This window comes from Orcinus orca, chromosome 10, assembly GCF_937001465.1.
Source record: "Orcinus orca chromosome 10, mOrcOrc1.1, whole genome shotgun sequence".
NCBI classification, from domain to species: Eukaryota; Metazoa; Chordata; class Mammalia; order Artiodactyla; family Delphinidae; genus Orcinus; species Orcinus orca.
In genome coordinates this window covers 81,624,691-81,646,140 of record NC_064568.1, presented here as the reverse complement: position 1 = coordinate 81,646,140, position 21,450 = coordinate 81,624,691, and the positions used below count along the sequence as shown (strand labels likewise).

The following is a 21,450-nucleotide window of genomic DNA, read 5'->3' as shown; positions in this document are numbered from 1 at the left end:
TGCCTAAAAGAGATTAGTGCCTCTTCATGTACATTCTTTTATTTATTTGGTACAGAATGGTTTGGTTCATGGGGCCTATGAATAGATGCCTATTTCAGCCTCTTGGTATTTTCCTTCTGATAGCCATCATTGTTGACTCCCTGACGAGCTGTGTTCTCTCAAGGGTTTTATAGGTGTTCACAGCACCATTAGTACATCAGATTGTCTCACTGTGCTTTGAGAAAGAGAAACAAGATGAACAATGAGATGAACAGCAAAAACCTTCTTCAAAAGTGATTTCATAACCTGTAAGTTTCACAGCGAAACAAGTCACCCTGATGATAACTGAGTGTGCTAATAACAAACACATGAGAGGATGACCAAAAGGGGGGAATTGCTGAAGTAATTACACAAGGAGGCCATTAGACTGAGATGGCTTGAATACCTTGGTAGCCTGCATAAGCAAACCCAAACCCAAGCCAGATCTAATATCCGTTAATGCACTTGTATCCCAGAAAATGAATTTAAGAGCAACCAGTCACAAACACCCAACTAGGCTTTTGCAAGTAAGGCGGCCACTTAAGTTATAGCCAATCAAATAATTTCCTTTCTTTCCTACTGCCTCATTTTTATAAAAGTCTTTCCCCCAGCTTATGTTGATGGAGTGCTCCTAACCACTTTCAGTTTGGCACTGCTGGATTTGAGTTGATATTCCCTCAAATAAAGTCTTGAAAAAAATTTGGTGGGTCTCAGTTTACCAGATTGTAAATGATATTGTATACTTAATTTTTGTTTAATGCCTTCATTGCCATATATAGAATACAAATCGATTTTTTGGGTTGATTTTGAATTCTGCAACCTTGATGAACTTTCTTATTAGTTGTAGCAGTGGGGTTTTTTTTGAGGGGGGGAAGCATTCCTTGGAATCAAGAAAATGATACCATTGCAATAGCATCCAAAAATGTCAATTATCAAGGAATAAATCTAATAAAAGATGAGTGAGATTTCTATAGTGGAAACTACAAATCACCATTAAGAGAAATTAATAGAACTACATAAATGATGAGAATACAAAATTTGGAGATTGATCATAAGAGTAAATATTTTAAAGATGTCAGTTCTCTCTAAATTAATCCAAATTCAGTAAAAATCTCATTAACATCATGGCAAGGAATTTTGTTTGCTGGCTTTCTTGCTAGTTTTGTTTTGTTTCTTCACTGTTTTGGGGTTTTCTTGGTGGTGGTGGTGGTGGTGGTGGTGGTGGTGGTGGTGGTGTGGGAGGATTGCCAAGCTGAATTTAAAAATTCATATGTAAATACTATAGTCTTAGATTAGCCAAAAACATTTTGAAAAGGAAAACTGGAAGAAATTCAGCACAAGATAATGAAAGCTATATGAGTTAACATTGTGTGATATATTAATTGATATAGTGTGGTGTTGGCTCAAGTATAGACAAACTGCACAACAGAACAAAAGAGAAATTCTAGAAACAGATCCCCTCACAAATGCAATGCTCTGGTCTATGGTGACACTGCAGAGCAATGGGGGAAAGATGGTCTTTTCAATAAATGCTGCTAGGTCATCTGAAAGTCCTTTTAAGGAAATTTAATGTGACACCTACTCAAATTTCAATAAAAACCAATTTCAGATGGATTGGAAAAATTTAGTAAGATTTAACATTGAAGCAAACGGAGCCTTGGATTTCAATTGACGGATGATCTAAATTTCTTTACCAGATGTACCACTATACAGATTGTCTTTTTTTTTTTTTTTTTTTTTTTTGCAGCCTGCGAGCTTCTCACTGTTGTGGCCTCTCCCGTTGCGGAGCACAGGCTCCGAACGCGCAGACTCAGCGGCCATGGCTCACGGGCCCAGCCGCTGCACGGCATGTGGGGTCTTCCCAGACCGGGGCACGAACCCGTGTCCCCTGCATCGGCAGGTGGACTCTCAACCACTGCGCCTCCAGGGAAGCCCCCAGATTGTCTATTTTGAGTCAGTTTTGGTAAATTATATGGGGTAGATTAAAGAAGGGTACAAATTATTTGCATTTATCTCATGGAGACGTAGATTGTATATCCCCTCCCCTTAAATCTGGACTGACCCTGTACTCACTTAGACCATTATAATGTGATGGAAATTACTCCACACAAGTTCTGAGGCTAAGTTTGAAGAAGTCTTGTAGCTTTTACTTTCCTTTCTCGGGAGTCCTGAGGCATCAGGCTTGTCTTCACAGCTGATGGGACCACATAGCCCACGTTAGAGGCACTGGAACTTCATGCACAGGGAGAGAGTGTCTCAGTGTCCCAGATGAGCCTCCAGAGGACCCCAGCCCCAGCTACTGTCTGACTGCAGCCATGTGAGAGACCCTCCATGGAAACCACCCACTAAGTTCAACCAACTCTTAGAATTGTGAAAAATCATCAAATAGCTACAGTTTTAAGTCACTAAGTTTGGGGATGATTTGTTACACAGAAATAGATCATGAAATTTAGTGTTTTTCAATGAATTTCATCTAAAATATCAAATCTACTGGCATAAAATTCTTTATAATATCTTCTTAGTATCTTTTTAATGCCTGTAGGATCTTTAGGCATATTATCTTTTACATTCCAGGTGTTAATAATTTGTAATTTAGATTTTTTTCTGCTTTAGCAATCTTGTAGGTGATTTATTTAAAAAGTGAAAGAAAGAAAACCTTCTAGTTTTGTTAATTTTCTTTATTATACATTTATTTTCAATTGTATTAATTTTCTCTTTTACCTTTATTATTTCCTTTCCTCTATTTTTCAAGTTAAATTTACTTTTCCTAGATGCTTAAGATAAAAGTTTAGGTCTTGGGCTTCCCTGGTGGCGCAGTGGTTGAGGGTCCGCCTGCCGATGCAGGGGACCATGGGTTCGTGCCCCGGTCCGGGAGGATCCCACATGCCGTGGAGCGGCTGGGCCCGTGAGCCGTGGCCGCTGAGCCTGCGCGTCCGGAGCCTGTGCTCCGCAATGGGAGATGCCACAGCAGTGAGAGGCCCGCGTACCACAAAAAAAAAGTTTAGGTCTCTGATTTTTATATATTTTTCCTTTCATAATATAAGCATTTAAATCTATAAATTTCCCTCTGGAGATTCCTTGGGTTGCATATCACATGTACTGAAAATCTATTTTAACATTCCCGTAGTTTTCTAATTTCTCATCTGATTTATTCTTTGATAAGCCATGGATTATCTAGAAGTGTATTACTTCATTTCCCAAAACCGGCTACTATCTCAGCTAAATATTCCTGATTACAGAATACAGAAAACTCAAGATAAAACAGAGAATGAAGCAAAGAAACCTACCAGACCCACATGTGACCAAAATTCAGGAATAAAAATAAAAACAATTATTGAAAACCTCTTGTTGGGGCTCAGGGAAGGCTGTTCCCAAATATGCCACAATGGCATATTGATTATTTTGAACTAGTTACTTAAGAAATGGCCAATGCAAGAGGGACACTCTGACCCTCCTTCTGTCTCCCTGAAAGCAGGAAATAATCTCTCATGTGAAAGACGCACTCCCTGCATCTGGAGGTATGACACACTTATCACCATTCAGACCAAGAAACCTACATAAACAAACCTTGTTGCATCTTTAATTTGTTGATACTACCTCAAGCCCAAACTTTGGTTAGATTCTTCACTATTAGAGCACCCAAAACCTAAGTTTCTTTGTCCTGTCAATTACTCACAAACTTATTGTTTCTTTGTCTAAAAAGCATAAAAGCTACCTGCTTTGGCCACTTCTTAGGTCCTATTTCTAGAGACCTCCATGCACGTGAATTAAAATTTGTTTCTTTTTCTCTTGCTAATCTGTCTTGCATCAATTTTATTAATAGTCTAGCCACAGGAACTCAGGAAGGATAGAGAGGGAAATTCTCACCCTCCCGCTGCCCACCCTCCCCACCAGACACTCCCTTTCTCTCTCTCTCTCTCTCTCTCTCTCTCTCTCCCTCTTTTCGTTTTTGCCTACGTTTTTCCTTGAAGCTCTATCAGGCAGATGCTTCTCACTCCATGTTTATTTGAGCAAAACTTTGTAAAGAAATGTGGGTTAAAGATGTGTTCACATGAAAGGGAGGCCATAAGGCTTCAATATAAAAGGGACCAGGAAAGAATGAAGATAGGATACTGCTTTCAATATTCCAGATTTCCAGGTCAAGGGGCAGGGGCTGAGGAAGCCATCAGGGAGGAGATTTTCTGCAGGAGCAAACCAGATCTTGAGAAAGTACTCTCTTTGTGGATTAAAAGCCCAACAGGAAACACTTTCATGCTGCAAAGTAGCTAAGCCAGAAGGTTCTTTCTCTTATGAGTGTCATTATCTTCACTTCAGTTTAGGAGTCCTGCAAAAGACAGAAGATAGCGTTTTTACTACAAGCTAATTCTACAAGCAGCTTCTTTCCCCCTCTCCCAGGGTCTCATGTTAAAGCAGTATTGCAAGAAGGGGGAAAAAAATTCCTAGATCTCCCTGAGCCAAAGCTACTTTAGAGAACTGGCCTTTTGTTAAGTGGCCAGAAGAAGTTTAGAATTCAAAGTCTTTCCCATTATGTCTGTCTTGTCTTCTCTACAACCAGTTCTAGGAGACCAAATCTATCTCTAAAAGAGGATTAAAGGGCATTACCTGTTGGCTGAAGTCCAGAGTGTCCTGGGAAAGAGAAGAGAAGATATATATTTAAAGGATATGGAAGGAATTCTGTCCCCAGCCCCAGGCCCCCACCTGATATATCTCTACCCCACAACATATATCCCCTAATGCCAGGGTAGATAGGAGAGCAGACACTAGGAGCATGTGATCCATGAAGTTTCTGTCACACAAATCCAGTGTAATTTCATCAGCCTTTGTGTCTCTTCCCGCATTTGCCCCAGGATCTCCACCCAAAATCTCCATGCATGTTAACTCTTCTTTTATCTCTACAGGCCATCACCTCTTATTTTTCAACCATAAGTAACCATGAACTGTTGATTTCTGGATTTCCGGAAATTTGAGGTCAATAAAGGGGAAATAAAAGTTTTACACAGGGTCACTGATATACAGTGAACAAACTTGAGCAAAAAAGTCTGTGGGGCATCTCAGCTGCCAACAGGTTCCTTACCTTTCTGATTCCTGAAGTAGATGAACAGCCCCACCCCAAGGAAGAGCAGACCCAGAACAAAGGCCCCGATTCCACTCAGCATCTTGTTCTGAGCAGATTCAGACTGTGCCCCTGAGAAAAGAAGCTAGTTTTAGTGATTCTTATCCCAAATCCAACTTCTCTAATTGAGATTCTGAGATTGAGATCTTTAAGAATGGGGAAAGAAGGATGCCCTGGAAGAACTAGATTGACTGGTCATTTCTGGAAAAGAGGTTAAAAATACAGAGTAGCTACAAGGTTAAGACATTGAACCCATTTAAATATCACAGCCCTGACGTAAGGCCATGACTACAACATCTGATGGGTGAGGACCCTGGGGCTGAATGAGGTTAAGGAGCTTGTCTAGGGTGATAGAGCTAATAAAAGGCAGAACTGAGGTTGGACTCCCCTCATGTCAGGAAGGTCCCTATATTGTAGAGGATGTGCCCCTTCTCAGATCACAGGGAACATCTCAGAGAAACAGTGTCAGAAGTACAAGCCCAGCCTGAGGCAGAAGACTGGTGCCCAGGGCCATGTAGTGACCATGACCTGAGATTTCATGGAGGCTCAAAACAGGGACACCTCTTTTCTGCATGTCAGGCAGAATTGCCTCCCAGGGGGTGTAGGTACTTGTAGAAGATATCATAGGATATCTGTAAATTATCAGAGGATTTCTATCACAGGATATTATAAGGTTCCTGTGATATCCTCAATAGTAACCTCAGCTGAAGGAGAGAACACAGAGCAAATGAACACATGCTGTGGGAGAGGAGAAACCTGTCACTCAGGGGTAAGCAAGCCCCTCCTTGGTAGGTGAGGAACTTATGAGGCCAGAAAGCTTCTCACTCCATTCCACTGTGACAGGGCTGGTCCGGCTGGGGTGCTCCACGTGGCAGGTGTAGACCTCTCCACTCTGAGGGACTGTTTCAAGCATCACCATGGTCTGGAAGGTCCAGTCTCCATTATGGATCAGGCCTGTGGAGACCACCCCCGCCTCCTCTTCCTGGCCGTTCCGGAACCACCTGACTTCAATGTGGCCTGGATAGAAACCATTCACAGAGCAGACCAGGAGGTTGTGGTGCTGCAGGGGCTGTGTCTTTGCAGGATACACAGTCACTGTAGGCGCCACTAGGAGAGAAAAAGGTAGAGGGGATAAGTGAGGGAGACAGAGTAAGTCTCATTGGTTGGCTGCCTTTCTGCCCCCAGTCTCCAGTCTCCGGCAGGCCTCCCTGAAAGCTGGCTATGTAGCCCAACAGAAATTAGTGCCATAAGACTTGACTTTAATGCTTACAGTATGGGCCCATTAGATCTGACAGATGTTCAGGAAATTTGTTTTCTATTGTTTTGTTTTTCATAGCATGAAAGAGTTATTCATTGTTGAATTGATGTGTTTACAAATCTTTGCACAGTATATAGTGTATTATTAATAGCATGATTTCTGGAGCCAGGGTGCCTGAGTTCAAATCCAGGCTCTGCCTCCTACTGATTGATCCTAGGTGAGTTTTAAAATTCCTCTGTGCCTCAGGTTGCTCACCTGTAAAGGGGGATAATAATACTAACTTACCTCTTAGGGTTATGTGAGGATAATGTACCTGAAGTATGTGAAACGATGGCTGGAACTTAGTCTTTAATATATGTTAGCTATTTACTATCTTCATTTACTTGGAGAGAAAATATGACTCAAAGCAGTGTGGATAAATTAGGGGGCAGCTTGGGGTAGATGGGGAGACAGAAGATAAAATCCTGGGAATGCTACACTCACACCTTAGAACACCACAGAAAGGGTTCTACCCTGGGAAGCAGGAATAGACAAAGGTGACTCTTGAACTCTGAGTTGAGTTCCAAGGAAAGCATGATTCCTGAAAGGGAGAGAAAGGACCAAGTAAAGTCACTCATTGAAAAAAAAAAACCAAACAAAACCAAAACAAAAGCTTATTATTACACTCAGCTGATCAATTCTTCTGCTTTGCAAAACAAGCAGATCTATTACTGGAATTGTATCATTTTACAATTGTCTTTCTTTTTAAGCTGGCATTTCAGTTCAGGGCAGGGTCTGAGACTCATTAATATGTGTGCTTAGTTCCTGAGACAACCCTTGACACCACCAGCCACAATAAACACAATTATTATTTGCAAAAGAGAAACCTGGGGGGAAAAACATTTTTACAATAATGCAAAGTGGTAGATTTAAGATTGATGGTAAATCATCACTAACAATTTTGCAGTATATTTCATTAAATAAAAATGTTTAAATTCCTAACTTGGAATATAATGAACAGAATCAAAACATAAACCACAGACTGGAGAAAAAGCTAAATCAAATGTCAGCAACTTGTTACTCTTAATGCATAGAGGACTCATAAAATCACCGAGAAAACCGCCAGGACCCAGAGATAGTCAACAATAGATAATTCTTAGAGCCATAACAAAGGTCAGCCAATAAATATGTGAAAAATGTTCAAGAACCTTAGAAATCAAAGAAATTTTAAATAAAAACAAAAAGATATAAATTTTCAACTGTTTGGTAATGTTGAAAAAAGATCTAATAAAGGGGAATGTAAAGTAAAATGAGGTAAATTGTTACAAGTATAAAAAGGATAATATGTAACTACTCAAATACTACTAGCGTTATAAAAAATAGTAACATCAGCATATTAAGTAACAAAATTATAATTCAAAATGTTGATTTCACAATCATTTCAACTATGTAAAATATATATACTAAGGAGGAAAAAAGCAAGAAATTTAGACCTGAAATAAGCTTCAGAGAGATCAGAGGAGCCGCAGAGGCTCCCCTGCCTGCACCTGTCAAAAAGTAGTCTGACACCTTTTTCTCAGTGAAGTGCTCCTACACACAGACAGACGCGGCACACTTATTTCCGGGGTGTCAGGAGTAAGAGGGTGTGTGCCCAGAGCACGCTGTGACTCTTCTCCTCACAGGCTCCCAATCCTTTCACTTTCCTCACCTCTCCTTCCCCAAACCTTCCCCCAACCATAGACACCTTGAAGTCCCTCCCGCATCTCTAACCGCCCACCCCAGTCGGGGTTTCCTCCCCTCCGCTTTCCCCTCCCCCACAGGGACCACCAAGGACGCCCGGAGCCTCCCTCCTGCACCCCTCCCGCCACACCTCCCCTCCCGCCACACCTCCCCTCCCTCCCGGGCCTCCCCACACCACACACGCTCTCTCCCCTCTCACAGTCACTGACAAAATCACACACGGTCTCCAGACAACAGGCTCTCACAGGAACCCGCCTAACTTGTACTTGCTCACAGCCCTACACACCCCCCGCCCCCCGAACGCAGTCTCCTCTGTCCCCGTCTCCGTGTCTCTCTGTCTCTGTCTCAAACACACACTCACACGCACTGCGCCCCCGCCCGCTGGCCGCCCAGCCCCGCGCTCACCTCGCCGCTGCACCGTGAAGCTCTCCCCAACCCCGTAGTTGTGTCTGCACACCGTGTCCACCTCGGCCCGTCTCCGCTCCAGGAGGTCCTTCTGGCTGTTCCACTTCTCGGCGGTCCGCCGGCCCAGCTCGGTCACCGCCCGGTACTCGCCCACGTCGCTGTCGTAGCGCACGCACTCCTCCCGGTTATAGATGTGTCTAGCCAAGAGCCGCACCCGCTCTGTCCCATTAGAGAAATGACACTCGAACTTAAACTGATACATGAAAAGTGCTGTGGGGACAGGAAAGATCTGATTACCTGGGCGGGCTCCTGGGAAGAGACTGAAGGCAATAACCACAAATGCAGGGCACCCAGACGGAGGACGGGGCACTGACACTCCCTTATTGGCCCCACTGGCACCCCCAACTACCCCACGGGTTCATCTTTGATCTGCAGGGTCAAGAGAGACCATGGTGGGTGGAGGAGACCCCTCTGATCCTAAGGCATTTGGGATGCAGTCAGCTCTGTACTTCGCTGGAGACCTCCAAACCGGAGCCGGACAGGGATTTGCCCCATCACCACATCCTCCTGAATGCCTCCACCAGAAAAACACTCTCTGCTTCCTCCTCTCATCCCATGACCCTTTAGCTGTTCCTGAAACACTTCCTTACCTAGTGCTGACCTTGTGCCAAGACTGTGCTGCTGCCCCTGGGATTCCACAGAAGGAAAAACAAACATCTCCCCTACCTTCTAGGAGCATAAAATTTAGTGAAAGTGATGGACAAAACCCAACCACACAAGAATTAATTATACAGGAGCCAGAAATGTCACAAGAAAAGCGTGGAGATCTAGAACAGAGAATAATTTATGTTAGGGTGTCAGAGAAGTAGTCTCTAAAGACTGATATTTAAGATGTGACATGAAAGGTTAAGTTGATGTGAGCTGAAAGGGAGAGTGGGTGTAGGGGGGTGTATGTGAGGGAAAGAGGAGGCATATTTCAGGTAAGGGTAATATCGTGTGCAGAAGCTTGAAAGACATGATGAACTTCTGCAAGAAATCAGAAAAAAAAACAGTTCACTGAGCACAGAGAGTGAGGAAGGAGGAGGGTAAAAGACTAGACTGGAGAAATGGTATGGGGTATTTAGAAGCCTTGGAGACAATGTTAGGATTTTGACTTCATACTAAATGTAATGGGAAACCCTAACCCTAACCTAGGTTAGGTAGAGATACGTGAAGCTACTGAAGCATTACAAGGAGGGTCATTTATGTTTACTTTTAGGAAATAATTGTAGGTACCACATAGAGATTGGATTTTAGGAGTTCACAAGTGGAGACAGGGAGACCATTTAGGAACATGGTAGAATTCTCCAGTGAAGGTGTGCTTGTGGCTTCATTTAGTGTGGTACTGACAAAGACAGTAGTAAAAATAGAGTGAACAGACTTGGGGTAGATTGTTGTATGACTTGTTAATGAATTAAATGGTGGGGTTTGGTGGATAGAAGGTCAAGCTTATCCCTCAGGACTCTGTCTTCACATATCTCCACAAATAAAAATCAAAGTTCTCACCATGACCATCAGGGCCTAATAAGATCTGGCTCCTGATTTCCTTTCCAACCTCATCTTATTTCACTCCCCAACTTGCTTGCTCTGCTTCAGTCACTCTAGCCTTCTTTCTGTCCCTTAAACAGCAAACATCTTCCCACAGTTTGGCCTTTCCCTTGGTCCCTCTCCCTGGAGCATCTGTCCCTTAGATCCCTCACATGTCTGGTTTCTCCTCATCATTTATGTCTCAATTGAATGTCACCTTTCCAGGGAGAGCTCCCTAGACACTTGAATTGAAGGCAGGTGAATCCAATACTCTCTGTCCCATAACCTTGAACTATTCTTTTCAGAGGACTTGTTGCTCTCTGAAATGTTTTTTTGGTTTTGTTGGTTGTCATTGTTGTTGTTAAATGTTTATTGGATTGTTGTCTTTCTTGTCATTAAGTAAGTTCCAAGATAATTGGGGATTTTTCTATCTTATTCAAATAGGATTGTCTGAGCCCAGAATAGAGCCCAGCATATAATAATAGTTGCTCAGAAAAATATTTGTAGTCTAAATTAATAAACCCAGGGTTCTAGGAAATGATTTTTGTGGGCATCCCAGAAAGCAAGAAAGGGTTCAGCTCCAACACTCTTTTATTCTGATGACACATTATATCCCTTCTACTTCTCATGAAAAACCCAAATTTCCTCTTTCTTCTTCTACTAGTTGGAAGAAACATTCACAGGTAGAAAATGGTAATTTTAAGGGAAGGGGAAGAGTTCATTATGTTCGAAATCATCCTGTGAACCTGTTATAATGCTGAGGGTTTGTGCATACTTCGGGGATTATCAGATCTGGTGATGACATAGCTGGGGAAAATAGGGAGGAACTAAAATTTGAGGTAACCAAACATAGCTGATTAAGGAAAACAGAGGGCATGATGCATGATCTTATGAAATTTGGGTCCAAGACTCCAAGAGACCGATGAGTTCCCTTGACTTGCTTACCAGCTTTCAGCCCAATGGGATGGAAACAACTTTCACACTGTCTGTACCCTAATGAGGTACATGGTTTCCCATGTAAAACTGCAGATATTTGACTATCTGTGAACTACAAAATCAGAATTTCATATAATTTATTCTATGTCTCGGCCAGAGAAGGGGGAGATAGGAGGGAAACTGATAGTATAGAAAGGCTCAGGCTTCCCTGGTGGCGTAGTGGTTAAGAATCCGCCTGCCAATGCAGGGGACACGGGTTCGAGCCCTGGTCCTGGAAGATGTCACATGTTGCAGAGCAATTAAGCCCATGCACCACAACTACTGAGCCTGCACTCTAGAGTCCGTGATCCACAACTACTGAAGCCCTCATGCCTAGAGCCCATGCTCCGCAACAAGAGAAGCCTCCGCAATGAGAAGCCCCCGCACCACAATGAAGAGTAGCCCCCGCTTGCCACAACTAGAGAAAAACCCGCGCACAGCAACAAAGACCCAACTCGGCCATAAATAAATAAATAATTTAAAAAAAAAAAAAAAAAGGCGGCTCAAAATAGATTCATAATGGTCACTAACCTGTGTTGGGTGTTCAGAAGATGGCTTACATTTTTTAAGGCATCAAAGAACACCCCATAGGTGCTCTTTATCTACAGGGTCATTCCAAGTACTAAGAATCCCTGCTTCAGCTCCAGGGTGCCTTACCCAGGAGCAATAGAGAGAAAACTAACCCCAACTTCTGTCAAAGAACTCCTAGTACAGGGATTCAAACCTTATAAACATTGGAGTTCAGGGAAAATGGAAAGAAGATAATAGGGGAGTTCCCTTGATACATCCTCATATATTAGGGAGAGGTAGCAGCATCACAGATCCTGTTGAGGACATAACACAGGACCTTCTAGGAGAGATCTTCCTAATTATTTAGATTCTCCATAAAATCTTCAGAGAAACTTTCCCTTTTTCTTGTACATTCAACATAATAAAGAGATCTGTTAATGGAGAATTATTTTAACATCATTTTTTCTAAATCTTTTCAAACACCTGAAGGGATGGGATGCAAGGCTGCGGAAGGTTCATTGCAGGACACTTGAGAAGAAATAGACTATAGATATGGAGGCTACGTATGCCACACTCATTGAGAGAGCAAGTATCCAGGCACCTTTTGTGGTAGATAGATTGGAGATCCATGTGATAAAGATAGGTGGTCACTAAAAACAAAGTCACTGCACCACCAGGGAAGCCCGAAAAGTCACAACTTTTAAAGAAGGCTGGTCTGGACACAGAGATAAAGCTAACTCCCTTCCTTCCCCCACCCCACAATAGCTCACCCCCCAAAGTGTTCACTTACATGGGGTCTCCCTGGCCCAAGCGAGGGGCGGGCTCAGCACCATCAGTATCACTGTCAGAGCTGCCATCCAGGAGCCTCCGGAGAAATACAGGGACACCATGCTGGAGAACAGGAGAGGACAGGGTGTGAGGGGAGCAGGCAAGCCTCGCTGAATTGGGAACTGCGACTCTCCTCCACCCAAGTGATACCAACCAAGGAATTCAGTATTTGCTCCTGGATTGGGTTAGCTCAGTGTTGGAGAACCAATCAGCATCACAGACGAGAAACATCATCAGTTACTGGTCAGAGATTCAGTGGGAAGGTGCTCTTCTGAAACTTAGAATTTCCTCCATTAAAAGGATTGTTTTAATTTAGTGCTTTAAATGTTTGATCCAGTTGTATCTGACACATTTTATTTGGGCTTCTCTTGAGAGCCAGCTCCCTGCTGGTCAATGATGTGTCACATGTTTGAGCCTAAAGATCATTCATTTCTCTTACTCGAAGACATAGATATTTTGACAAATATATGTGTGAGTGTGTTTAGGAGTTGAGCAGGTAGAGAGAAAGTGATTGCAATTTAGGAGACCTTTAATTTGGTCCTTCTTGTACTTGTAGATTTGGCGAAATTATTTAACCTCTGCAGCTGAAATGAAGGCACTGTGATCTTTCAGGTATAACAATACTGAAAAATGCTGTGATTCTCTGCATGCTTTAAGGAACACCATCCCCTGGTAACTGATGATGTGACAGAATTATAGCTGTTGTTTAGAGTATAATCTGTACTTCCTGACAGGCAGGGGTGTCTCTGATAAACTAAAGGAAATGGAAATTTAGTGAATTACTTAACAGAGTGAAAAAACTTTACAGGTTTGTCTCCTGATGCTGTCTAAGTTTAGTGGCACTCCAGAATATTCATACAGAAAGGGGCTTAGAGGAGGCAATCTGCATGGAATGGAAGATCTTGAAGGCATCTTTGTAACATTTAACTTAACAGTGTGATAAAGCCAGCTGTACTGATCAGAGTTTGCAAGTGACTGAAAGATCGATAAAAAGTCAAAGTCAGCCTTTGACACAACACCTCCTCTTTAGAATAATTAATATTTTACGTAAAATACGTTCAATTCCTTACTCTTGGCTCCCATTAGGATTTTCTTACTTTCTTGGGAACATGTCCTCTTATAATTCACCTTCTCTTGCTTTATCCCCAGAAGATATTATAAGAAGATGTTGCTAATGAATACATTATGGAGTGTTCATAAATAGAACCCTATGAAAAAACTACGAATTATACCCTTTGATGTAGTCATATAATCTTAAAAATGTAATTCTACTTTTAGATTATTATTACACATTATATTAACATAAATATAATATTTCAGATTTAGAATGGACTTTAAATGCAACTATTTATTTAAAATTATGCATTAATTCACACTCTGCCCAAGCCATTCTTTTTTTTTTTTTTTTTTTTTTTTTTTGCGGTACACGGGCCTCTCACTGTTGAGGCCTCTCCCGTTGCGGAGCACAGGCTCGGGACGCGCAGGCTCAGCGGCCATGGCTCACGGGCCCAGCCGCTCCGCGGCATGTGGGATCCTCCCGGGTCACGAACTCGTGTCCTCTGCATCGGCAGGCAGACCCTCAACCACTGCGCCACCAGGGAAGCCCCCAAGCCATTCTTTATGTGCCTTAATATTTCTAGTGACCGTACTCATCATGCTGCTTTAAAATGATTAAAATTTATTGAGTAAATTTTGAGAGCTTTACTTAGTACCCAGAATTATACAAAGACTTTTTACATGTCTTTTTAAAATGTAATTCTCACGTCATCTCAGTGATTCAAGTACCCTTTTTAATCCTGCAAATGGAGAAAATAAAATAGTGGAAGGAGGTTAGATAATCTTTGCAAGGATACAAGACTAGTAAATGGTACACTCCAGATTGAGCCAAGTTACATGTGATTTCAAACCCTGCAAACTCAGCCATCACATCATACCACCTCAGATTTAATTTCTAAAGAAAATAATGTCCCTTACATTTAAACTATTTTTATCACTTTAATTCACGGATATGTGTATCAATAAAACTACTCCTTTTAGTGACTGACAGCATCATGTAAATTGAAGTAGCTACAGTATAGCAATTGTAATTCTTTAAAATTTCCCTTCATCAACATTGTAACCCTCCTCTGGAAATGACAGTGTTTGCATTTGTTTTATGTAATAATGCCCGTTGCTCCCCACAAGTCTCCTGCTTATTGAGGTTGCAGAGGCCTCCAAATTCCTAAATCTAATCCATGGTCCCCAATCATTATTTTAGATTTCTTGGCATAATGTAGTGTTAATCTGAACATTCTGGAGTAGAATAGAAATAGTATCTTGCTTACCATGGAATAATATATTTCTATTAATGTGGAAAATTCAAAATTCTTGGAGAGCTTGGGTAGAAGTCACTATTGTCCCTGGATTCCAGAACAATCTATGTCCCTAAGACTCCAGTGATAGTTCAGTACTATTGGATATTGTGCAGTTGCAACCATGAGAATCTCATGCTTAATTTGACCAAGAGAAAAATCATAATTTACACAGAATTAACTAGTTGTGACATGTGAAAATCTGAGAAAGTCAAACTAAGGCTCCCCTTAGATTATAGGATAAAAAGAATGGCAAAGAAAAGTAATTCTATATCAAGAACATACTGAAATAGAATTTAAGAGAACAGTATCAAAACTTGTTCATATAAGTTTGATGTGCAATTTACTAATTGTATAATATATATACTGAAACATAGTTAAAGAGAGCACTACCAAAACTTCTTCATATAAATTTCACGTACAATATACATATCTTACAGATTTATTTTAAAAGAGAATCAACCAATGACCTAAATTCTGTACGTTGTATACATTTATGAATAATAAAAATGTGCTGCTCTAAATATTATATATTTCAACTTTTCTGCAATATTAATTCAATAGAAGGACAGTTCACGTAAAACAATGCAGCAATTGTCACCGAACCACTGCTCCCACAGGTGATCTTGAGGCTGAGCTCCTTCACTGAAGGCAAGAGGAGAAGCAATCCTGCTCAGCTTCTGCTCTGTAAGAGAAGTGTCAAATAAAGGCTTATTTCCTGAAGAAAAGGCAGTTATACTGGTTTCTGGAAGAGAGTGGTTATCAGTACAGAAGTTCTAGTCTTTGCTCTTGTTGTGTGAGACCACAGGTTTGTTTTTATGGAAAATAAATTGCAACACTCGTGCAAGCAAACAAGTGGCATCAGAAACACAGACTTGTTGAACAACAGGAGGACTGAAATTTGTATCATTACAGAATGCCTTGAGTACTACTAATTGACACAGCCTAGGACTCACTTGTAGTAAGCCTGAAGGGTTGCAATACATTGGGGAAAATGGGGTCTCAGTTGTCAGCAAGCCAGTTGGCGTAGAATGAGTCTTGTCCAAATAGTCTCAGAATATTCTCTGTAGTTTTCGGAAGCTACCACCACTAAACTGGAACTTAGTGAGAAGCAGGTCAGTGGTCTCTTCATTTAAGGAAAAAATAATATTAATAAGAAACGGTGAGAGTAACATCATCATCATCATGGTGGAGTGAGATGTTTCCTTTGTCTGTCCCCCTCATCTACAACCACTGAAACATCCACAACTCAACAAAGATGGCCCTGCCTGACACACCAGGATGCCGGAGAATTCCACACATCTATATATCTGCAGGTGGGTGGACTGGAACACACAAAGGAGGCAAAGCGGGAAAACAGTGAAGGTGGCACCTGTGATCCAGCGCCCCCAGCCTAAGCAGCTGAGCTCACAGCCCTAGAGAACCCAGCAGCCACAGGGAAGGTGGAGCACAGGACTCTAGCCTCCTGGCCACAACAGTGCCCACAGCCACAGGGAACTAGGCAGCAGCAGTAGGGGGATTTACAACCCCATCCTTCCATCACAGAGGAACCCACAACTCCATCCCCCCGGCCTCTGCCCACAGTGGTGGTTCCAGTGTACCTGACAACTCAGGACAGAGTAGAAAAGCCCTTGACCCTGGCCCCCCTCCCCCCACCCTCTTCTTCCCCTCCCAACAGCAGCAGAGCCTGTGACTCAGGAGACCCCCATGCTCCATCCAGAAGTGCCCATCATCCCATTGCCCCAGGTGGCAATGCCAGTGACACTAGCAGCTGCAAGGTACCAATGACCCAGGAAGTACAAGCAGTAGCAACGAGGGTACTAGGTGGCCAACACCTCTGACAGAGGCAGTGAGAGGTGGAAATTGCCAACTCTCAAACATAATCAGAGGCAGCCCTAGTAGGAGAAACCAAAAACCTGTGCTGTAGTACCACCTACTGGAAACCACAGAAAGAACTCAGAATTAAAGTTTTAAAATTTTTTTAAAGCTTTACCTAAAGAAGAAAGGTGTTCACTACTTCAAATACACCAGCAGAGGAACAACTCTTCAACCACCATGAAGAACCATTGTTACATGGTACCACAAAGAGAAAATGACAAAATGGCAATTCTCCAGAAACCAAACTTAAAGTCATGGACTATTGTGATCTGACAGAGATTTCAAAATAACGAGCTACTAGAAAATCCAGAAAGGCAGTTCAATGAGCTCAGGAATAAAATTAATGAACATAAGGAATATTTACAAAAGAGGTAGAAACTCTAAAAAGAAAAAAACAGAAATCCTAGAGCTGAAGAAATCAATAAATGAGATGAAGAATGCATTAAAAGCATTGGAAATAGAGGAGACCATATGGAAGAGAGACTTAATGAGTTTGAAGACAGAAATCTAGAAATGATACAAGTAGAAGAGAAAAGAGACTCAAGATCTAAAAATAAATGCAGAAATTCTATGAGAATTATTTGACTCATTTACAAAGGGAAAATTAGGATAATGGGTATCACAAAAAAAAAATAAAAAAAGAGGGAGAAGGGAGCAAAGAGTTTATTCAAAGAAATAATAGCTGAGAAATTCCTAAACCTGTGAAAGGAACTGGATATGCAAGTCCACAAAGCTAAGAACAAACCTAATTATCTCAATGCAAAAAGACCTCTGCAAGACACATTACATTAAGTCTCTCAAAAATTAATGACAAAGAAAGAATTTTAAAGGCAGCCAAGGAAAAAGGATGGTATACTCCAAAGGAACCCTCATTAGACTATCAGCAGGTTTCTCAGCAGAAACTCGACAGAAAGGTGAAATGACAAACTCAAACTTCTGAAAGGTAAAAACTGTCAGCCAAGAATACTCTATCCAGCAAAGTTATCATTCAGATATGAAGGAGAAGTAAAGGCTTTCCCAGACAAACAAAAGCTGCAGGAGGCCACCAACATAAACCTTACAAGAAAAGTTGAAAGTGCCCTTCTACCTGAGACATAAAGGCAAAAGTATACAAAACTTTAAGTAAGGTGATATACTGACAGACAGAATCAGAAAATTGCAACTCTATATCACAACAGATCTTAAAACACTTCATTATAGCATGAAGGGGAAAGGGAGGGAAAAAAGCAGTAAAAATAGCTATAGCTGCCTCAATTTGGTAACAAGCTCACAACATGGAAAGGGATAATTTTAGACAACAGAAACATAAGAGAACAAGAGGAGAAGGATGGAACCCATATGGGCAAATGGAGATACGATGCTATCAACAGAAAAAGGACTATTTTATCTGTAAGACATTCTATACAAACCTCAAGGTAACCAAAAGACATAAACCTAGAGCAGACACACGAAACAAAAAAGAGGAAACTGAGAAAAACATTATGCAAAACCACCAAACTAAAATGGCAGACAGAGACACAAAGAAAAGAAATAATGGAGATATAGAGCAACCAGAAAAGAGAAGACAAAATGTTAGTGCTAGGTTTTCATTTATCAATAATCACCCTAAATGTAAATGAATTGAATTCACCAATCAAAGGCACACAGTGGATGGATGGATTAACACACAAGACCCAGCTATATGCTGCCTCTAAGGAGACTCTCCTCAGCTATAAAGACAAACAGGCTCAAAGTGAAGGGATGGAAGATGATACTCCAAGGAAATGGCAGCCAAAAGAAAATGGGTGGAGCCTCACTCATATCAGACAAAACACACATCAAGCCAAAAAAGATAAAGAGACAAAGATGGACATTTTATAATGATAAGGGGAACAATTCATTAAGAAGACAAAACTGTTATTAATATATGTGCACATAACACAGGAGCACCAAAATATATAAACCAAGTGTTAATCTATCTGAAGGGAGAAATCAACACTCAACACAATAATGGTAGGGGACTTTAACACTGCACTTATATCAGTGGATAGACCATATAGACAGAAAATCAACAAAGAAACAGTGGCTTTAAATAAAACATTAGGCTAGATGGATTTTAAATATTTGTAAAGACGTTCCATCCAAATGCAGCAGAATACACATTCTTCTCAAGTGCACATGGAACATTCTCAAGAATAAACCATATGTTGAGACACAAAACAAGTCTCAATAAATTTAAGAAGATTCAAATCATAGCAAGCATCTTTGCTGATCACAATGGTATGAAAATAGAAATCAACTACAAGAAGAAAGCTGGAAAAATCACCAATACGCAGAGACTGAACAACATGCTACCAAATAACCATTAGGTCAATGAAGAAATCAAAGAAGAAATTTTTAAAGTACCTAAAGATAAATGAAAATTAAAATATGAAATACCAAAACCTTTGGATGCAGCAAAAGAAATACTAAGAGGGACATTTATAGCAATACAGGCCTACCTCAAGAAGCAAGAAAAATCCCAAATAAACAATTTGACCTTACACCTAAAGGAACTAGAAAAAGAAGAATAAATGAATCCCAAAGACAGTAGGAAGGAAATATTAAAGATCTGAGTGGAAATAAATGAAATAGAGAGTAAAAAGGCAACAGAAAGGATCAATGAAACTAAGAGCTGAGTCACTGAAAAGATAAACAAAATTGGCAAAACTTTTTCTTTTTTAATTCTCAAATCTTTAGCTAGACTGACTAAGAAAAAAAAAAAGAGAGAGAGAGAGAAAAGGATCTGATAAATAAAATCCGAAATGAAAGAGGAGAAATAACAACGGATAACACAGAAATACAAAGAACTATAATAGAATATTATGAACACTATACACCTACAAATTGGACAACCTAGAAGAATAAACATTTTCCTAGAATCACCCAGGCTTCCAAGACTGACTCATGAAGAAACAGAAAATCTGATAGCCCAACCACCAGCCCAGAGATTGAAAGAGTAATCAAAAACCTCTCAAAAAACAAAAATCCAAGACCAGATGGCTTCACAGATGAAGTCTACCAAACGTTCAATGATTTAATACGTACTGTTCTCAAATTATTCCAAAAAATTGAAGAGGAAGGAATACTTCCTAACTCATTTTATGATTCAACATTGCCCTGATAGAAAAACCAGATACAACACACACAAAAAAAATTACAGGCCAATTTCTGTGATGAACATACATGTAAAAATCCTCCACAAAATATTAACAAACCAAATGCAACAATACATTAAAAGGACCATACACCATGATGTGGGATTTATTACAGGGATGAAAGGATGTTTCAACATCAGCAGATCAATCAACATGATACACCATATTAAAAACTGAAGGATAAAACTTACATGATTATTTAAATAAATGTATGAAAAGCAGTTAACAAGATTCAATACCTATTTATGATTAAAACTCTCAATAAAATGGATCTAGAAGTAACAGAGCTGAACATAATAAAGGCTAATTATGGCAAACCCACAGTTTACATCATACTCAACTGGGAAATTTCTAGTAATTTTATAGATATGTGCAACTATCGCCACAATCCAGTTTTAGAACATTTCTGTCACCCCAAAAAGTTTCCTGTTTACAGTTAATTCCCACCCCCACCCCAATCCCTAGAGACCCACTGATTCGCTTTCAGTCTATAAATTTGCCTTTTCTAGATGTTTCATGTAAATGGAATCATATGACAAGTAGTCTTTTGTGTCTGGCTTATTTCACTTAGTATATATTTGAAGTTCATCCATTTTGCATCATGTATCATCAATTCCTTTAAATGTGTTTCACTTGTTCTTTTTTATTGCTAAATAGTTTTCCATTGTATAGATACAGTGCATTTTGTTTTTCCATTCACTGACTGATGGATACTAGGCTTGTTTCCAGTTTTGTGTTATAATAACTAATGTTGCTATGAACATCTGCACATGCATATTTGTGAAGTATCCATTTTGTTTAAAGGAATGAGTATGGGCTATACCTGACAAACAACTTGAAACTCTCTATACAAATCTAAACGTCAAATGTCCAGGGATCTAATTCTGGACTTTGTTTTACTGGTGTATATAACAAATAATGAATGAATGCCAAAAAGTGCTTAATGAAATAGAGGTATAATAGGTTTTAGCATTTTAAAAAGTGAGTCATTCCTCATTATGTGTCTTTAAAAAAAATTTCCCTGGAAAATATACTTTTCCTCACAAAATTAAGAGTCAGTATACGCTCTAAAATCATGTAAATAATCCTCCTGCTTGCTTGCTTTTTGGGGGGAAGGAAGTGGCTTACGGCTGATATTTAAGTCTCAATGCTAAAAAAAAAATCCTTGCAATGATGCTGTCCATTAAATATCTATCATCCTTCATAAGGAAATCACTAAAAACACAATCTAATACTTCCATACCCTAAAATCATCCTCCTTACCCATGGACCATTTCTTTCTCTCTAAAAAAGATGATTTTAAACCTTTTCTTCCCTTGTGTATCACGGGAGGCAGGCCCATGTCACAAAGGATGAATCAAGGTTTGTCTGAGCCTACCGTTGTAATCCATGGTCCTCCGAATGTGTGGGGAAGTCGGTCTATTGGGAAAACTCTGGAAGAAGTTTGGTTGCTCCTTATAAAACCACACGAGAAGAAACAGTTCTCTTTTCTTGCCTTTAAGATCATTGGTGATGCAACTGGCCTGATGAATTGACCAACTCTGGAGATTCCCTACCTTGGGTCTATGTGTTATGTGAGATAAATAACTTAAAGAAAAGTAAAGCCAGTTAGATTGGATTATCTGCTACTTGCTAGAAAGCATCTTCATAGAT

General features: G+C 40.5%; 1 protein-coding gene across 3 annotated transcripts in view; it reads right to left on the bottom strand.

Moving 5' to 3' along the window:
- Window positions 1-4,003: 4,003 nt before the first annotated feature.
- LOC101276823 (DLA class II histocompatibility antigen, DR-1 beta chain) overlaps window positions 4,004-21,450 on the bottom strand; it is an 86,455-nt gene continuing 69,008 nt past the window's right edge. For 2 of the 3 annotated variants that reach the window (XM_049693814.1, XM_033416255.2), the window contains 7 exons: window positions 15,350-15,428; window positions 12,355-12,455; window positions 8,514-8,783; window positions 5,957-6,238; window positions 5,093-5,203; window positions 4,621-4,644; window positions 4,004-4,342 (listed from right to left, as the gene is read on the bottom strand). In XM_049693814.1, coding sequence (XP_049549771.1) covers window positions 4,329-4,342; window positions 4,621-4,644; window positions 5,093-5,203; window positions 5,957-6,238; window positions 8,514-8,783; window positions 12,355-12,455; window positions 15,350-15,428 — 881 coding nt within the window. In that variant the 3' untranslated portion in view covers window positions 4,004-4,328. Of the gene's footprint in view, window positions 4,343-4,620; window positions 4,645-5,092; window positions 5,204-5,956; window positions 6,239-8,513; window positions 8,784-12,354; window positions 12,456-12,546; window positions 13,774-15,349; window positions 15,429-21,450 lie in introns of those variants that run through there. The other variant, XM_004285622.4, reaches the window with a different exon arrangement.